Source organism: Lithobates pipiens, unplaced genomic scaffold, assembly GCF_037356315.1.
Source record: "Lithobates pipiens isolate NorthernLeopardFrog02 unplaced genomic scaffold, aLitPip1_a1.2 Scaffold_13, whole genome shotgun sequence".
Taxonomy (NCBI): domain Eukaryota; kingdom Metazoa; phylum Chordata; class Amphibia; order Anura; family Ranidae; genus Lithobates; species Lithobates pipiens.
In genome coordinates, this window is record NW_027507718.1 from 363,616,283 (window position 1) to 363,634,073 (window position 17,791).

At 43.2% G+C, this 17,791-nt stretch overlaps 1 protein-coding gene across 2 annotated transcripts in view; it reads right to left on the reverse strand.

Moving 5' to 3' along the window:
• PALLD (palladin, cytoskeletal associated protein) overlaps positions 1–3,283 on the reverse strand; it is a 451,294-nt gene extending 448,011 nt beyond the window's left edge. For both annotated transcript variants that reach the window (XM_077477177.1, XM_077477176.1), the window contains exons 1-2: positions 3,161–3,283; positions 1,524–2,547 (exon numbers count right to left, since the gene is read on the reverse strand). In XM_077477177.1, coding sequence (XP_077333303.1) covers positions 1,524–2,533 — 1,010 coding nt within the window. In that variant the 5' untranslated portion in view covers positions 2,534–2,547; positions 3,161–3,283. The remainder of the gene's footprint in view (positions 1–1,523; positions 2,548–3,160) is intronic.
• Positions 3,284–17,791: the final 14,508 nt, after the last annotated feature.

Here is a 17,791-nt window from a genome sequence, read left to right on the forward strand (position 1 = left end):
TGAATGGTAATGGTAATTCTCCATTACAAATGCTAGTTTACAAGACCAACCTCTTGTGGCTCATCCTTGCTTCCGAGCATGTGTGTTTGTACTTTGGACTTGTGTAGACACTCTCAGAAAATCCAACAACACACATTTGTCCGTGGAAAATTTGAAAACCTACTAGCCAAACAGTTGTTGGCGGAAAGTCCAACAACAATTGTCTGATGGAACATACACATAATCGAATTTACCGACAACAGCCTGTCTTTGAACATTTCCTGTCAGAAAGTCTGATCGTGTGTACAGGGCTTAAGAACAATGTACCTAGATCTTTGTTACACAATATTTATATAGCTTTTCACCATGTACAACAGATCACTACAATGGTAATTGTACTCATGCCATGTATTTTCTTCTACTGTTCAAGATACAGCTTTGTTGAAAAATTGGCTACCAAATTGTGAGCCAGTCAAAATTACACAGTATAATAACCAAATCTCACTGTTCTCCTTATTCTAATCTCAGGTGTTATTTCTGAAAAACCTAATAAGGACATCTTAGAATAAAAAAAATGTAAGAGAGACGTATTGCTGTTTGGGGTTATAGTAATTATCAAAAGCTGCTACTTTTAAGCTTCAGTGGTTGTTTTTTGTTCAGGGATTACAAAATATCACACAAGTGCATATCTATATGCAGTTTTTCGCTTTTTCAATAAACATAGAAAGAAAAAGGTTTAACAGTAAAACTTTGTGTGCATGCCACTGTGATTATGACTTATAGGCAGTTTATGCAGTTTAACCTAACTGCAATACTATGATCAACAAGCAAGATAACATACACAGCTAAGCCCCGCCACATTAGCAGCCTATAACACGCAAATGGTAGTTCCTTTTTTTTTAGAGATCCGGTACTTATCCCAGTACGTATCAATTCATTTAGACTTATTAGGAAAAATGTCAACCTGTGCTACAGCTTTTCTAATACTGTGATAGCTCCCATTTTTTAATCTCTAGTATGTTCCCTGAGAAAGTGTGCTATGCATGGGGGAAGGGGAGTAAAAGATGAAACCTTCTGACACATAAGGTATTGCTTTCAAAGCATGGTTGTTAAATCTTGAATCTTATTCAGCTGCTTCAATTTCCTCTAAGTGCTGGGCTGCCAAGATGCCCCTTGATGAGACACCTGCACACCAAGAAAAGGTACCCTTATGCTCAAAATGAGGAAAGACTGCTCAGGGGAGAATACACAGCACCATAAGATAGCATTTGTTTGCATGGCTTCTCTCTTTTCATTGAAATACATTATTTTACAATTTTCTAATGCTGAGCCTTTCATGTGATACTAATTTCATTTTTGTAGCTTTCTAGCAAATGCTAAGGAATTTGAAATGGTTTGCTGGGATTTATTGCCAAAGATAAAAATAACCAAACTTACAATTAAGTTACAAAGGCATACACAGTTGCATAATACAATCAGATATTTTTTTATATGTGGGGGAAATTTCAAAAAGTGCTATAGGTGAGTAAAGCATTTTGACTTACCTCACTTCTGGAAAGGGGTTTCCTGTCACTTTGCATTCCAGCCTTACTCGACTCCCCTCATCCACCTCCTGACTTTTGAGCTTCTGAATAAATCGAGCAGCTGAAGGAGGAGTGTGAGATTTATTAGTCTCACTTTGTGCTGTCTCTTCTTCAGGCGGCTTGCTTTCTTTCTCAGTTTTCCTTAGTGTTTCCTCTTTTGTACTCATCATTTCCACGGTGTTCACCTCTTGCTGTGGTTCAATTTCACTTTCATTAATTGTGGGGTTTATGACAATAGTATTCTCTTTTTTTGGTGACAAATAACCACTATCTGGAGAAGAGGAATCTCCATTAGGGCGCCTATCTCTTGCCTTGTTTGTCTCTCGAAATATTGCAGAGAGTTCCTCGATAAAAGTAGCTGCCTTGTGAGCTATGTCACTCTGAGAGTTTAGATCCTTGTTACATGATTTGTTTCTAGATTTTGGAATTGGAAGTGTGGACGAGCCACTTTTTCCTTGAAGTTTAGAAGCTTTTTGGGCCTGCAAGGTTCGAATTATACTCGGGCTGGCAGTCAGAAATGGTGAAACCATTCCTCTCATATTTGAACCCCCAGGTTTATTGGAACCACCAGCTCTACCCAACTTATTCATAACATTTTCCCTTTTTCTGGAGTTTTCTGATGTTGTGTTGCTTAATTTTAACTCCTTGTAAGATCTGTCAGGTGGGTTATTATGAGAAGATTTCAAAACATGACTCTGTCTTTGATCCTCCGACAAAGGTCTTGAAAATGCTTCCCTTGCAATGTCAAGACTCTTGTTCATTTCCTCTTGACTAAGGAAGGCAGAAAGTTCTGAGAAATTTCCATCACTGGAGTCACCACGGAAATCTGACAGATTATCATAGAAGGAATCATGGGAAGAAGATTCAGACATACTTTCAGACAGAGAGTTCTGTTTTTTCCTCTCATTAGTATAGATTTCCTTTGTTATAAGAGACAGGGGCAGAGCTTGATTCAGAGCTCTGTTTGCCATCCTAAGAGGTAGCCCTGGAGAAAAAAGAAATGATAATTACAGTATGGCTCTCATGTCAAAACATCAACTAGAAGTATCATGGAAAACATGCCAAATGTAATGCATAATTTATATTCTAGAAGAAAAGCATCAATGTTAAATTAAAAACACACAAATTGCAATGCTTTTAGACTTCATGATTTATACATAGCTAATAATATAACACTAAAACCAAATCCTAAACTTATCATATGAAAGTTATGTAACACAATAATACACATAAGAGGGAACCATTTCCTAAATCAACAATACCGAGATATTAGCAGTGTCTTATATGAATCATGCTTTCTCCCTTTGATTTATTAAGAACAAAAGATTACAAGTTTATATATATTAATGAACTATAAAGTCAGTTCTTCATTTTTCATATTATTAATTTTTCTTAGCTAGAACTTATTTACAATAACAGTATTTGGAAGAATAAAGCAAATTTGTCAAATGATCAATTTGCTTAATTTTTAACACATTTATTAGAATTTTTTTTTTTCAAATACAAAATGATATAACGCATAACAATAAAAATACAATAAATATTAAAATTGCTCAATATTATTAGCATATATTTGGAAATAAGAAAATATTGCTCACCTACAAATCCTCTGAGAGTTGAGTATAGGCTCTTATTCAGAAGAAATAGGTGTACAGCTATACATTAAGTATTGCTTTGTCCCCACAGCACTCATGAGGTGAATGTGGCCTGGAACTAGCATCTGTTCCCACAGGACCATGTCATTCTTCCTCCAGTCAACTATATTTGGTAACAGATCTCATGTTTCAGTGCACTGCTATCTGGAATTCCAAGAGAAAGGCTGTTGGGCCTTGCTGAAATAACCTCACCGACACTTGCATCTCAGATATCGGAGGACGCTGTGTTTCACTTTATTATCTGTGCAGCTCTTTTAGTATTACTAGTCATAAGAAAAGCATTAAGCTGGTAAAAGTCCTTCAAAGATATATAAATGTCAAAGCAGTAAAATACATTTGAAATAAAACTTGCAGTAACCTACAGAGGAACCTGATTGTGGTAAATCTACTTATGGAATACCAGCTTTTGTAAAAGTAAAATAAAGCATTTTCATTTTTTTTCATTTTGAATAGAGTAGTTCAGGGCCACTCTCAGTTTTAGTTTTGCCACCTGTGTCAATGGGAGATTTCCCTTCAATTCCTGTTGCATAGCCACAACAGGAAGCGAGATGAAATCTCTCCAAAGTGAGGGAACTTCCTGGATGTCACCAGGATCAGCAGAACTGGTGTGCCATTGGAAGATTTCCCTTCTATTCCTGTTCTGGTGATATTTTCTTTCACTTTTGATGATAACGGCCAGCAGAACAAAGAGTAGAGTCGTTAAAGTGGAACTATAGCCACATTAAAAATGACATATATGTTACAATCTGTCGATGGCATTAACACCCCCACCCCAACATAACATAGATTTATTACCCGTTGATCCAGCCAGTAAGCTGTCTAGCAAAAATGGCAGTAAGAGGGTAAAGACAAACCTTTTCACACTGATATGGGTGCTTACAGGGGTCAGCTGTTATTCACATACATAAAAAACGTATTGTGTTAGCTGCAGTTAGGTTTTAATTCATTAGCAACTATTAATAGAAAAATGGAAATTTAATATACTACAGCCTACCAATTCTAAAATATGATGGATACATTTGTTTTGATTTTTTTTTACCTGGTAATCCTGCCAGTAACACATCCATCTTAGGGTGTCACCACTCTGGAGAAAGTAGCAATAGAGACACCCTTGGAAGCAGCATTCTCAATCTGGGGTGAGGGTAGTGTTAGATGAACTAGCAGATTGGGCTTGAGTAACAAATGACAGTCGAACTCTAGTGACACAAACTGTTGGCGCTATATAAATCCTGTATAATAATAATAATAACAATAACTAACACTTTTTAAGCAGTTATAGCAACAGCTTTCTTTTCTTTTTGGGAGAAATGTTTTAAACAAATAAATAATAGCTGACCGTTATAAGCACCCCTGTCATAGTGTTAAATGGTTTGTTTTAACCCAATAACTGGCATTTTTACTAGACAACTTGGTCTCTTAAGCCCTTGTACACACGGTCGGACATTCCAACGGAAAATGTCCGATCGGACCATGTTGTCGGATAATCCGACTGTGTGTGGGCTCCATCGGACTGTTTCCGTCAGAATATCCCGACGGACAAAGTTTTAGAGCTGGGCTATAAAACTTTCCGACAACATGATCCAATCGGACTTTGTCCTATTGTGTGTAGAGAATTCCGATCAGACAAAGTGCCACGCATGCTCAGATCAAATTCCTAGACCAAAGCTATTGGCTACTAGCCTGAAGTAGTCCCGTCGTAACGAAATAACGTTGTCACGTTATGTACGATCGGATTTTCCGACAACTTTGTCCGACCGTGTGTATGCAACACAAGTTTCGGACAAAATCCGTTGGACAAAATCCGACTGATTTTGTTGTCGGAATGTCCGACCGTGTGTACAAGGGCTTAGACCTCTTTCACACTGAGGTGTTTTTCAGGTGCTTTTGGGCTAAAAATATCCCCTGTAAAGGGCCTGAGAAATGTCTCCCCTGCAGTCTCAGTGTAAAAGCCAGAGTGCTTTCACACTGAGGCGATGTGCTGGCTGGACATGAAAAAACCTACTGCAAGCAGCATCTTTGGAGCAGTGAAGGAGCGGTGTATTTACCGCTCCTAAACCGCCCCTGCCCATTGAAATTAATGGGCAGCCCCGCTAAAGCGATGGCAAAGCACCAGCGGGTCATTTTAACCCTTTTTCAGCTGCTAGAGGGGATTCAAATCGCCCCGCTAGTGGCCGAAAACCTCTGCAAATACGACAGTAAAGCGTCGCTAAAAATAGCAGCGCTTTCCCGCTGTTGCCTTGGTGTGACAGGGGCTTAAGGAAGCTTAGCTGAAAAACTACAGACTTACTGGTCAGATCAAAGGTGAAAATAAAGGAAAAAAGTCTAAACAAGAAAACTAATTTAGCCATCACATCTAAGAATTGTTAAGCTTCAATATATAGTAAATTGTTCTTTTTGGGTTTAACACCACTTTAAAGTGGTTGTAAACCCTTACAATCCACTTTTTGCTACAGGTAAGCCTATAATAAGGCTTACCTGTAGCTACCCTGGATATCTCCCAAATCTGCACAGTTTAGAATATATTCCCTTTATCTGCATGTGCCGACATGTCTTCATGCACGGAGTGACGTCACCGCAGCTCTGGCCAATCACAGCGCCGGAGCCCACGATACCAGAAAGTAACTCAGGGAACGATGTTGCCGGCTGGAGCTGTGTACGGGCTTCGATCTCAGATGAGTATTACATAATGAGCTAGTATGCTATGCATACTAGCTCATTATGCCTTTGTCTTGCAGGTCTTTTTTTTTCTCTATGTGGGTTTACAACCATTTTAAAGCGTACCTAAATCAAAAACAAAAATTAGGACATTGGCATAATTCTAATCTTTTTTACACCACCACAATTGATTTGAAATGAAACGAACAAGATGTACTTTAACTGCAGACTTTCAGCTTTAATTTGAGGGTATTTACATCCAAATCAGGTGAACGGTGTAGGAATTCCAACAGTTTGTGTATGCGCCTCCCACTTTTAAAGGGACCAAAATTAATGGGACAAATTAACAATCATCCATCAAACTTTAAAACTTTTTAATACTTGGTTACAAACTCTTTGCAGTCAATTACAGCCTGAAGTCTGGAACGAATAGACATCACCACACGCTGGGTTTCATCTCTGGTGATGCTCTGCCAGGCCTCTTCTGCAACTGTCTTCAGTTCCTGCTTGTTCTTGGGGTATTTTCCCTTCAGTTTTGTCTTCAGCAAGTGAAATGCATGTTCAATCGGATTCAGGTCAGGTGATTGACTTGGCCATTGCATAACATTCCACTTCTTTCCCTTAAAAAACTCTTTGGTTGCTTTTGCAGTATGCTTCGGGTCATTGTCCATCTGCACTGTGAAGCGCCGTCCAATGAGTTCTGAAGTATTTTGCTGAATATGAGCAGATAATATTGCCTGAAACACTTCAGAATTCATCCTGCTGCTTTTGTCAGAAGTCACATCATCAATAAATACAAGAGAACCAGTTCCATTGGCAGCCATACATGCCCACGCCATGACACAACCACCACCATGCTTTACTGATGAGGTGGCATGCTTTGGATCATGAGCAGTTCCTTTCCTTGTCCATACTCTTCTCTTCCCATCACTCTAGTACAAGTTGATCTTGGTCTCATCTGTCCATAGAATGTTGTTCCAAAACTGTGAAAGCTTTTTTAGATGTTGTTTTTACAAACTCTAATCTGGCCTTCTTGTTTTTGAGGCTCACCAATGGTTTACATCTTGTGGTGAACCCTCTGTATTCACGCTGGTGAAGTCTTCTCTTGATTGTTGACTTTGACACACATACACCTACCTCCTGGAGAGTGTTCTTGATCTGGCCAACTGTTGTGAAGGGTGTTTTCTTAACCTGGGAAAGAATTCTTCGGTCATCCACCACAGTTGTTTTCTGTGGTCTTCCGGGCCTTTTGGTGTTGCTGAGCTCTCCGGTGCATTCTATCTTTTTAAGGATGTTCCAAACAGTTGATTTGGCCACAACTATTGTTTTTGCTATCTCTCTGATGGGTTTGTTTTGTTTTTTTAAGCCTAATGATGGCTTGCTTCACTGATAGTGACAACTCTTTGGATCTCATATTGAGAGTTGACAGCAACAGATTCCAAATGCAAATAGCACACTTGAAATGAACTCTGGACCTTTTATCTGCTCCTTGTAAATGGGATAACGAGGGAATAACACACACCTGACCATGGAACAGCTAATTGTCCCATTACTTTTGGTCCCTTAAAAAGTGGGAGGCATGTATACAAACTGTTGTAATTCCTACACTGTTCATATGATTTGGAAGTAAATACCCTCAAATTAAAGCCAAAAGTCTGCAGTTAAAGCACATCTTGTTCATTTCATTTCAAATCAACTGTGGTGGTGTATAGAGCCAAAAAGATTAGAATTGTGTTGATGTCCCAATATTTATTGACCTGACTGTATACGCAGCTCCTGTTATTTTAGTTATATGCAACTCCTGTTGTTTTAGTTAACCCTGTCCCTTCTGGTCTGGGATTCTATAGCTAGTTTTAGCTTTGGTCTTGACAACCAGCAGAGCCGAGGTTAGGCATCTGATGGACAATTCTGGTAGTGAGAGGTCAGGTTGCATGTCAGATTAGAAACTACTAGGGAGGGACTAAAGCACAGAGTAGATAGGCTGACTCTGAGTATCAGTGTCACATCACAGTTTCTGAGTGTGAGAAGTTATGTTCCAGACTGGTTGGACAACATCTGGAGGATCTCCCTATCACTGATGATCTTGTCTTCAGGTGTTCGAAACAAAGACGGATGCCGCATCACATTCATCCTCAGGGGCCCCTACAAGTGAACTTTGTTGCAACATTCACCTGGAGGTATCTCTATTAATATCTCAGTTATCTCTATTAATAACTGTGTATACCTGGGTACATGTGCACAATTGTACTAGAATCAGGCCCTTTGCTTATAATTCCTGTTTGTGTGTTGGGTGTAAATACTATAAATATTCTCTTTTTATACAAAGCTTGTAGAGTATTATTTCGATACTGGCATACTGACATACCTATGGTTAATGTTACAGTAGTTTCTCTGCTCCCAATTACTTTCATTAGATTACTGGTAATTTCCCAGGAAGGGAATCCCTTCTCCTAACAGAGGTCCTGTCCTGGGTGAAGGCACTGCCAACATTATTATCAAAACTACTCTTCCACTTAACAAAGGTTCTGGTTCTCTTATAATCCAGAGCAGACTCCGCAACCTGCTACTACATGGTAGACTTGCCCTGTTCTGGATTATGTAAAATAAAGAACCTGTATTAGATAGCTGTTCTCACAGGATGGATAATGATAGTGTCAACGCAAGTGATGCTTTAGCCAAACTGAATAAAATGTTATCACAGGGTTTACAGGCAGCACATTACAAGAAGATAAACATGCTTTCTGATAATGTACTTGTGTCACAAGAAGAAGAAAATGTCAAAGTCTGGAAAGAGCACACTTTCTAATGTAATGGAGTGGTCCTACTCAGAAGAAGACAAGTGACAGTGTGTCACTGAAAGTTTGAGGTCCCCAGCTGCCAAATGAATCCACCTGTATTGAGATACTAAATAGGAGCAAGTGCAATGGACTACAAACAGGTACTGTCTGATCACTTTGAGCCATACTATGATCATGAACAGAAGGTTGCTAAATACCATGTCTCTCATCAGAAAGAAGGACACGAGGTTTCCACTCTATAAGAACCAGTCAGTTAGCAGGAGTCTTGCTTCCTCACTGTCCTTTTACACAGCTTTGCATAATGATGTTATCTGACAAAATTCCTTCTCTCCATGAGATAATGAAATCAGTGAAGGAACAGGAGGCTGATATTCAGTTTTGTATTCCCAAGAAAGTGAACAGTGCTCAAAAAGAAGATCATTATTCTATCTCTCCCCAAAGAGAACATCCTGAGTCCAACCAAACAAAATCTTTGTTTGCCTAGCCAGTTGCTTCACACGGGAGTAGGCATTATTAGAGGTGTTTTAGGTGAGGTCACTCTGGCCATTCTGCAAATAGGGATGGCCGAACGGTTCGCCCGGCGGTCGTTTCGCGGCGAATTTCAGCTGTTCGCGGTCCGCCCAATCCGCGGACTATTGCCGCCGTTCGCCCGGCGGACTTCCGTGTTTACTGTGTAAAAGAACTTTGACCTATGATGACACATCCATCATGGGGTACAGGACAGCCAATTGAGACATTACAGCACAGGGACACTTGGACATTCGCCCTAACTTATAAATAGACCCGATCCGGTGGCCATTTTACATTCTTTCTTGTGTCACTATAGGGAGAGGTTGCTGTGTGGAGCTGGGAGAGACTGCAGTGACCCAAATCGCTAGCTATTTGGTCCACAAAAGTTATTTTCAGGACTGGTATAGGTGTTAGGTGTAGTTCAGGATATAGGTTTGAGGCACTGCTGTGCTACTGATTTTTGCAGCAGCCTGTCTTTTGTCAGTGTAGAGAGAGGGACAGGATGCTGTGTGCTGCAGGGACAGTCAGTTTAATCATTAGCTGTTACTATTAGGTCCACAAAAGTGCTATCCAAGTTATTGTTCCAGCAGCCTCTGTTTTGTCAGTTTAAATAGGGACAGGCAGGAAGCTGTGTGGGAGGCAGTGAGGGACAGTCAGTTTAATCAGTAGCTGTTACTATTAGGTCCACAAAGGTTCTTTTCAGGACTGGTATGGTAATAGGCTTGTACACGTATAATATTCTTTCTTCCAAATATAGAAAGAATATTATACTTGACTGCTGCCCTTCTGCTGCAGTAGTCCTTTATCAGTATAGGGACTGAGGTACAGTCTGCTAATCATTCACAACCAACTTGTTCCACAAAGGTCCTTATAAGGACTGGTAAGGTATAGGTACTACAGTACATAGGGTTGAGTGAGGTACAGTCTGCTATTCCTTAAGGACTGGTATAGGTCCACAATACATAGGGTTGAGGTGCACTACTGCTGACTGCTGCCCTATACTGCAGCAGTCCTTTATCAGTATAGGGACTGAGGCACAGTCTGCTAATCATTCACAACCTACTTGTTCCACAAAGGTCCTTATAAGGACTGGTAAGGTATAGGGTACTACAGTACATAGGGTTGAGTGAGGTACAGTCTGCTATTCCTTAACCACTTCCCACCCGGCCAATGCATATATACGGCTGGGTGGGAGCCGTCTACTCCTGATAGGACGTTCCTGAACGTCATTCAGAAGTAGCGGGATCGCGCGCGCGCGTGCCCGCGCAGCGGCGCGATCCCGATGTGCTCGTGTCACCCGGACACGGCACATCTGAGATCGGCAGGAGGGCTCTGTGATTGGCCCTCCTGATCACATGACGGCCGTGTCCAATCACGGCCGTCATGTGATGTAAACAAACAGCCGGTTGCTAGGCACACGGAAGTCATTGCTGAGGAGAGGAGAGCAGAACGCTGCAGCCGGCTGATGATCAGTGAGTATGGGCTGCTTTTTACAGATTTTTACTCACTGATCATCAGTCTAGTGTCAACACACAACACACCACACAGTACAAACACAGTCCCCACATATGTCCCCAAACCACACATGTCCCCAAAACATACATGTCCCAAAATAATAAAAACACATGTCCCTAATAATAAAAACATGTCCCCCACATATGTCCCACTAAAATCACATGTCCCAATGATTATCTGCACACATATGTACGTGATCACCTGCACACATATGTACATGATCATTTGCGTACATATGTCCGTGATCACACAAACCAATTATTATACACTTAACGGAATTTTTTTTACCAAAAACATGTAGCAGAATACATTTTGGCTTAAATTTATGACAAAATTTGATTTTATTGGATTTCTTTTCAAATAGAAAAAAGAAAATATTGTTTTTTTTCCAAATTTCCGCTTTTTTTGCGCTTATATCGCAAAAAATAAAAAACGGAGTCGTGAATAAATAACACCAAAATAAAGCTCTATTTGTGCGAACAAAATGATAACAATTTTATTTGGGTACAGTGTAGCATGACCGCGCAATTGTCACTGAAAGCGCGAGAGCGATGAAAGCTGAAAATTGGGCTGGGAAGGAAGGGGGTGAAAGTGCCCTGTATTGTAGTGGTTAAGGACTGGTATAGGTCCACAATACATAGGGTTGAGGTGCACTACTGCTGACTGCTGCCCTTCTGCTGCAGTAGTCCTTTATCAGTATAGGGACTGAGGTACAGTCTGCTAATCATTCACGACCTACTTGTTGAGGTGTGAGGTACAGTCTGCTATTCCTTAAGGACTGGTATAGGTCCACAATACATAGGGTTGAGGTGCACTACTGCTGACTGCTGCCTTCTGCTGCAGTAGTCCTTTATCAGTATAGGGACTGAGGTACAGTCTGCTAATCATTCACAACCTTCTTGTTCCACAAAGGTCCTTATAAGGACTGGTAAGGTATAGGGTACTACAGTACATAGGGTTGAGTGAGGTACAGTCTGCTATTCCTTAAGGACTGGTATAGGTCCACAATACATATGGTTGAGGTGCACTACTGCCTACTGCTGCCCTATACTGCAGCAGCCCTTTATCAGTATAGGGACTGAGGTACAGTCTGCTAATCATTCACAACCTACTTGTTCCACAAAGGTCCTTATAAGGACTGGTAAGGTATAGGTACTACAGTACATAGGGTTGAGTGAGGTACAGTCTGCTATTCCTTAAGGACTGGTATAGGTCCACAATACATAGGGTTGAGGTGCACTACTGCTGACTGCTGCCCTATACTGCAGCAGTCCTTTATCAGTATAGGGACTGAGAGTTTTGTCACAAGGTCATTTAAAAAATAACAGGCAGAGGAAGAGGCAGGCCCTTCGCAGGGGTGGTAGGGGTAGGGCAGGAGCAACAGGCTTGAGCCAAAGTGGGAAGTTGCAGAAGGTGCGTTCAATTACTTTAAAGGATGCACCAGACTTGGTTGAGTGGCTCACTCAGCCTTACTCTTCTGCACCCTCCTCATCCTCTCGATCTGCACCCTCTTCTTCACTCTCTGCTATGTGCACCCCCAAAGACACTACCACCAACAACACCACCACCACCACATACCTTCCGCTCCATATCAAGACATTTCTGATGCGCAGTCACTCTTGGTATTGGATCAGGAAGAGGAGGTAGCAACAACCGCCACTCAGCAGTCTGACGACAGTACTCAGATCAGCCCAAGGAGGAGGTTGGTCCCCGCTGTTGCTGCCTACTCCGAGATCTCTACTTATAGCGGTGGGGAAAGTGACGTCGATGATGACGTGTCTAGTGATGTCACGTGGGTGCCCACAAGAGAGGAAGAGGAGGGGAGTTCAGAGGGAGATATGGACCAGCAGATAGGGAGGAGAAGCAGGAATAACTTATATTGCACAGGAGGGACAAAGCAGACTGCAAATGTATCAGGAGCGAGTCATCGACCAGACCATGTACAGTCACATCTGGCGCTCCCAGGACACCGGCACATAGCTCCGCAGTGTGGGCTTGCTGACAATAGCGTTGCCATCTGCAATCTTTGCAGTCAACGCATTAGTCGCGGTAAGCCCAACACTCACCTAGGGACGACCGCCTAAAGAAGGCACATGAGCAGCCATCACCGAGCCCAGTGGGAGCAACGGAACACACAAAGCCACACTCCAGGCTCTCACCGTCCAGCCTCGTCTTCTACTTCTCCTCTCTCCTCACAATTGTCCTCCACTCCACCTTCCATCACGCCAAGCTCAGGTTTTTCTGCAAAAAGGCAGGCTTCCGTGGGCCTAATGTTCGAGCGTAAAAAAATGATGACGCCGGAGAACCCTCTTGCCCAACGGTTGACGGCTGGCTTGTCAGAACTGATAGCCCGCCAACTACTGCCATATAAACTGGTGGACTCGGAGGCCTTTCGAAAATTTGTGGCCATTGGAACACCACAATGGAAGGTCCCAGGAAGGAAGTATTTCTCAGAGAAGGGCATCCCAGAGCTATATGGCCATGTTCAGCGGCAAGTGAATGTATCTCTGGCACACAGTGTCGGTGCCAAGATACATCTGACCACAGACACGTGGTCTAGCAAACACGGGCAGGGAAGGTATATCACTTTTACTGCCCACTGGGTGAACCTTCTGACGGCCGTCAAGCATGTAACCCGTGGCACCCGTGTAGATTTGGTTTTACTGCCACGGATTGCATGCAGGCCTGGCTCTTCTTCTCCTCCTCCTCCTACTCCATCCTCCTCCATCTCCTTCTCGGCTGACTCCCCCTTTTCCGCTGCTAGCGTCTCTTCCGCTGCGCCGCCCAAGCTCCCCAGAACCTATTCGACATGCCAGGTGCTGTGTCTGTTGTGCCTGGAAGCCAAGAGCCACACTGGCCCGGCACTCCTTTCAGCTTTGCGTTCACAGGCAGATCAGTGGCTAACACCGCTCAATTTGACAGTTGGTAAAGTGGTGTGTGACAACGGTGCCAATCTGCTTAGCGCATTGAAACAGGGCAAAATCACGCACGTGCCATGCATGGCACATGTCTTAAACTTGGTCGTGCAGCGATTCGTTGTCAAATACCCTGGGGTCCAGGACATCTTGCAGCAGGCAAGAAAAATCTCGGCCCATTTCAGAAGATCTTACACGGCCATGGCTCACCTTGCTGACATTCAGTGGCGACACAATCTGCCGGTCAGACGTCTTATTTGCGATTGCCTGACGCGATGGAACTCAACCTTCTATATGCTTGATAGGCTGCTCCAGCAGAAACGTGCAGTTAACGTCTACCTGTATGAACTCTGCGGCAGAACAGGTTCTGGGGGCTGGGGGTTTTTTCACCGCGCCAGTGGCTGCTCATGCGCGACGCATGCAGACATCTGCGCCCATTTGAGGAGATTACCAAACTGGTCAGTCGCAGCCATGGCGCCATCAGTGACATGGTACCTTATGCCTTCTTTATGGAGCGTGCATTGCGCCGTGTCCTTGATCAAGCTGTGGAGGAGCAGGAGTGGGAAGATGAGGAAGTCGCAATGCTGGATGAATTCCCAGGGGGGGCTACTCTATCTGAGACAAGTCAACAACAGGAGTCTGAAGAGGAGTCAGAGGAGGATGGTGCCGGGGCGGATGAGGAGGAGCAAGAAGAGAATGCTTTAAACCTTTCTGGGATCCCTGTTGTTGTGCGTGGATGGGGAGAGAAGAATGAAGAGGACGACATTATCCTGGATGATGAGCAGGAGCCAGGCCACCACACCACTTCCAGTTTAGTGCAAATGGGGGCCTTCATGCTCCAGTGTTTTAATAGGGACCCCCGTATAAAAAGCATAAGGGTCAAGGACCAGTACTGGGTGGCAACGTACTTAGACCCCCTGTACAAACACAAAATGGCAGAAATGTTACCGCCGTCACAGAGGGCTTTCAGAATGGAGCACTTCCAGGCCTTGCTTCGAGAAATGCTGCATTCTGCTTTTGCGTGCACAGGCAGAGGAGCAATTCCCACTCCCAGAGAAGGAGTTGCGGGTACCAATCCAACAGCGCCTGCAAGAAGAGGCCGGTTTGAAGATGTGTTGGTGACTTCGGATATGAGGTCATTCTTTCAGCCGACCCATCGACAGGTGTCATCTGGATCCAGCATCAGGGAACGCCTAGACCGTCAGGTGTCCGACTACATCAGGTTAACACCCGATGTGAACGCTCTGAGGAGTGATGAACCCCTGGACTACTGGGTGGGCAGGCTTGACCTCTGGCCAGAGCTTGCCCAATTTGCAATCGAACTGTTGGCTTGCCCCTCGTCCAGTGTCCTGTCCGAAAGGACGTTCAGAGCAGCAGGGGGGATCGTGACCTATAAGCGTACTCGCCTAGCTCACGACAGTGTTAACTACCTCACATTTCTAAAAATGAATGGGGCATGGATCTCGGAGGAATTCAACACATGTGACCAGTAGACCATGTATATGTCTATAAACGATTTTTTTAATCGAGCACACAGACCTTCTTTCTTCATTTGGCTCACTTCCTTGTCCAAAAAAAGCACACCGTACTATATGCCCGTACCCTCCTATTTGAAGAGGTTGAGTGGTGTCATATTTCTACTGGGGCTGCTTATTATGAGGGGCTCCCACCATCCCTATGCTGTGCTGACTTCCTCCTGGGGCTGTACCTCTGCTGTGCATATTATAAGGGGCTCCCACCATCCCTGTGCTATGCTCATTATGAGGGGCTCCCACCATCTCTGTGCTGTGCTCATTATGAGGGGCTCCCACTATCTCTGTGCTGTGCTGACTTCCTCCTGGGGCTGTACCTCTGCTGTGCATATTATGAGGGGCTCCCAGCATCCCTGTGCTATGCTCATTATGAGGGGCTCCCACCATCCAGTCATGCTGACTTCCTCCTGGGGCTGCTTACGGTGCAGGTGTCAGTGCTGTATATCACGGTGCTGGTGTCAGTGCTGTATATCACGGTGCTGGTGTCAGTGCTTTATGTCACGCTGCTGATGTCAGTGCTCTCTATCACGGTGCTGGTGTCAGATCACTCTATCACGGTGCAGGTGTCATTGCTGTATGTCACGCTGCTGGTGATCATCTCCTGCACCCTCTTCTTTGCCTACCCCGACCTTCCCTCTCCTCCATTGCCTTCATGCGCTCCACAGTCCTGAATTGTCACAACAATTTCACATATAAAAAAAGAATGCTTGTAGTTGTCGATCCCAGATTCACCTCATACATGTGTTATGTCTTTGGCCATGTGATGGGACTATGTTTGCACAGCTAGTAATTATTTTGTGGCTGCAAATTTGACCTGTAGGTTTGCAAAGTTCGCCTCCCATTGAAGTCAATGGGGCCTGCCGCAAACGTTACGGTTCGCGAACTATCGGCCGCGTTCGCGGTCTGCGTTCGCGAAACGTCCCGTCGGAAGTTCGTCCATCACTATCTGCAAAACAGTGTCATGAGAACACTGGGGGAACAGTGCGAAGTGTGGCATTCCCCATACAGAAGTGAAGATTTCAGACCAAAGCCAAGAAAACGCTACATGGGCTGTAAGTCTACAAATAAAGTCGCTGTCATACCCCAGCTCTATATGACACAGGTTTTCTAGCTACCTTTATTTACTGTTCATTCTACCAGGAGGCCACACACCTTGTTGTGGGGCCTGAATATTGTGTGGCCCGTTGATGAAAGCTTGCAAGTAATTGCAACTGTTCCATATTTACATAACAAGAACACTCTTCCTATAGAGACCATGGCTCTTGTATGTCATGACACAGGTGATTCATTCACAGCTTCAGTATTACTGGGCAACAATTGTATAGCAGAATACTATATAGTGCTTTCCAGAAGTTATTTGAAGGAGGTCAGACCTTTTCTGATCAAGTTGATATCCCATATGAGCTTCAAGAGCTCTGTGATGTTTTCTATTTGTTAGCTCTCAGCATAGAGAGATATATCACATTGGTGAGCGCTCAATGAAAATTTCCACCAATTGGTCATCAGCAAGTTATAGCTAACTGCTACCCAGTGCTGGTTGTTTACCCCTTTTTTGAGGTGTGTAGAGTCCAATTCAGAAATACAGCTTCTACCCATAAATTTGATTTGAATGACCCAAAGTTTTCTGGAACAGGAAACTGACACAGCAATTTTCAGATTTACCTGAGGTGTTTTTCCACAGATAATATAGATGTAGGCTGTTCTAAGAGTGCTTAACATACTTTTAGACTAACTGATGCTACTCCCTTCCAAGAGAGACCCCAGAGGATAGCACCAATATATGTGGACGAGCAAACACAGACACTACATCAGATGAAAGACCAAGAAATCAATGTGGATAGTAAGAATCCCTATGCCTCTCCTATTGTATACAATACAAAACTCTGAATCAGAGGATAATACCTGATCAATATACACCTTCCAAGAATTGAAGAAGCTCTGGAGGCTTTAAATGTAAATGGTTGGTTCACCATGCTACACCTACAGTCTGGATACTAACAAGTTCTCATGACAGCTAAAGATCAAGAGAAGACAGACCTTATATGTCCTTTGGGCTTTTATCAATTTAGTTGCATGCCACAAGGCTGAAGAGGTAGGCCTGCGACATTTTAAAGGTTAATGGGTGACCTAGTACCCAGGGAATGTCTTGTGTACCTCAACATTATTGTGTTTGGGGCTACAATAGAAGAGCATGAAGAATGACTCATACTAGTATTACATCCACTAAAAGAAGAGCAACTGAAATTTTCAACAGACAAGTGCAAGTTCTGCAGGTTATAAATCATATATGTTGGTAAGATCGTATTATGAAGAAGTGGTCACTGATCCAGCCAAAGATGAAGCAGTGGATTTTGTGGAAACTACCACAGTTTAGTAGAAGGGTATTCAAAAGTGGCCAAAGTTGTTCATGTCCTATTCAAAACTGATGTGTGCAGTCAAGTGAATCAATAGAGGTTTTCCAAAAGTGCTTTTGGGGACCACTGGAATTCTGCATGCAAAGAGGCTTTTCCTCAATTGAAGAAGCTGACATATTCACCAGTCCCAGCATATGCTGATGCCCAGAAGCCATATGTGCTCCATATCGTTGCTAGCTTTGAAGGATTGTGCACCAAGAGTATCCAGCTGGGCTATCACCAATAGCCTTCATCA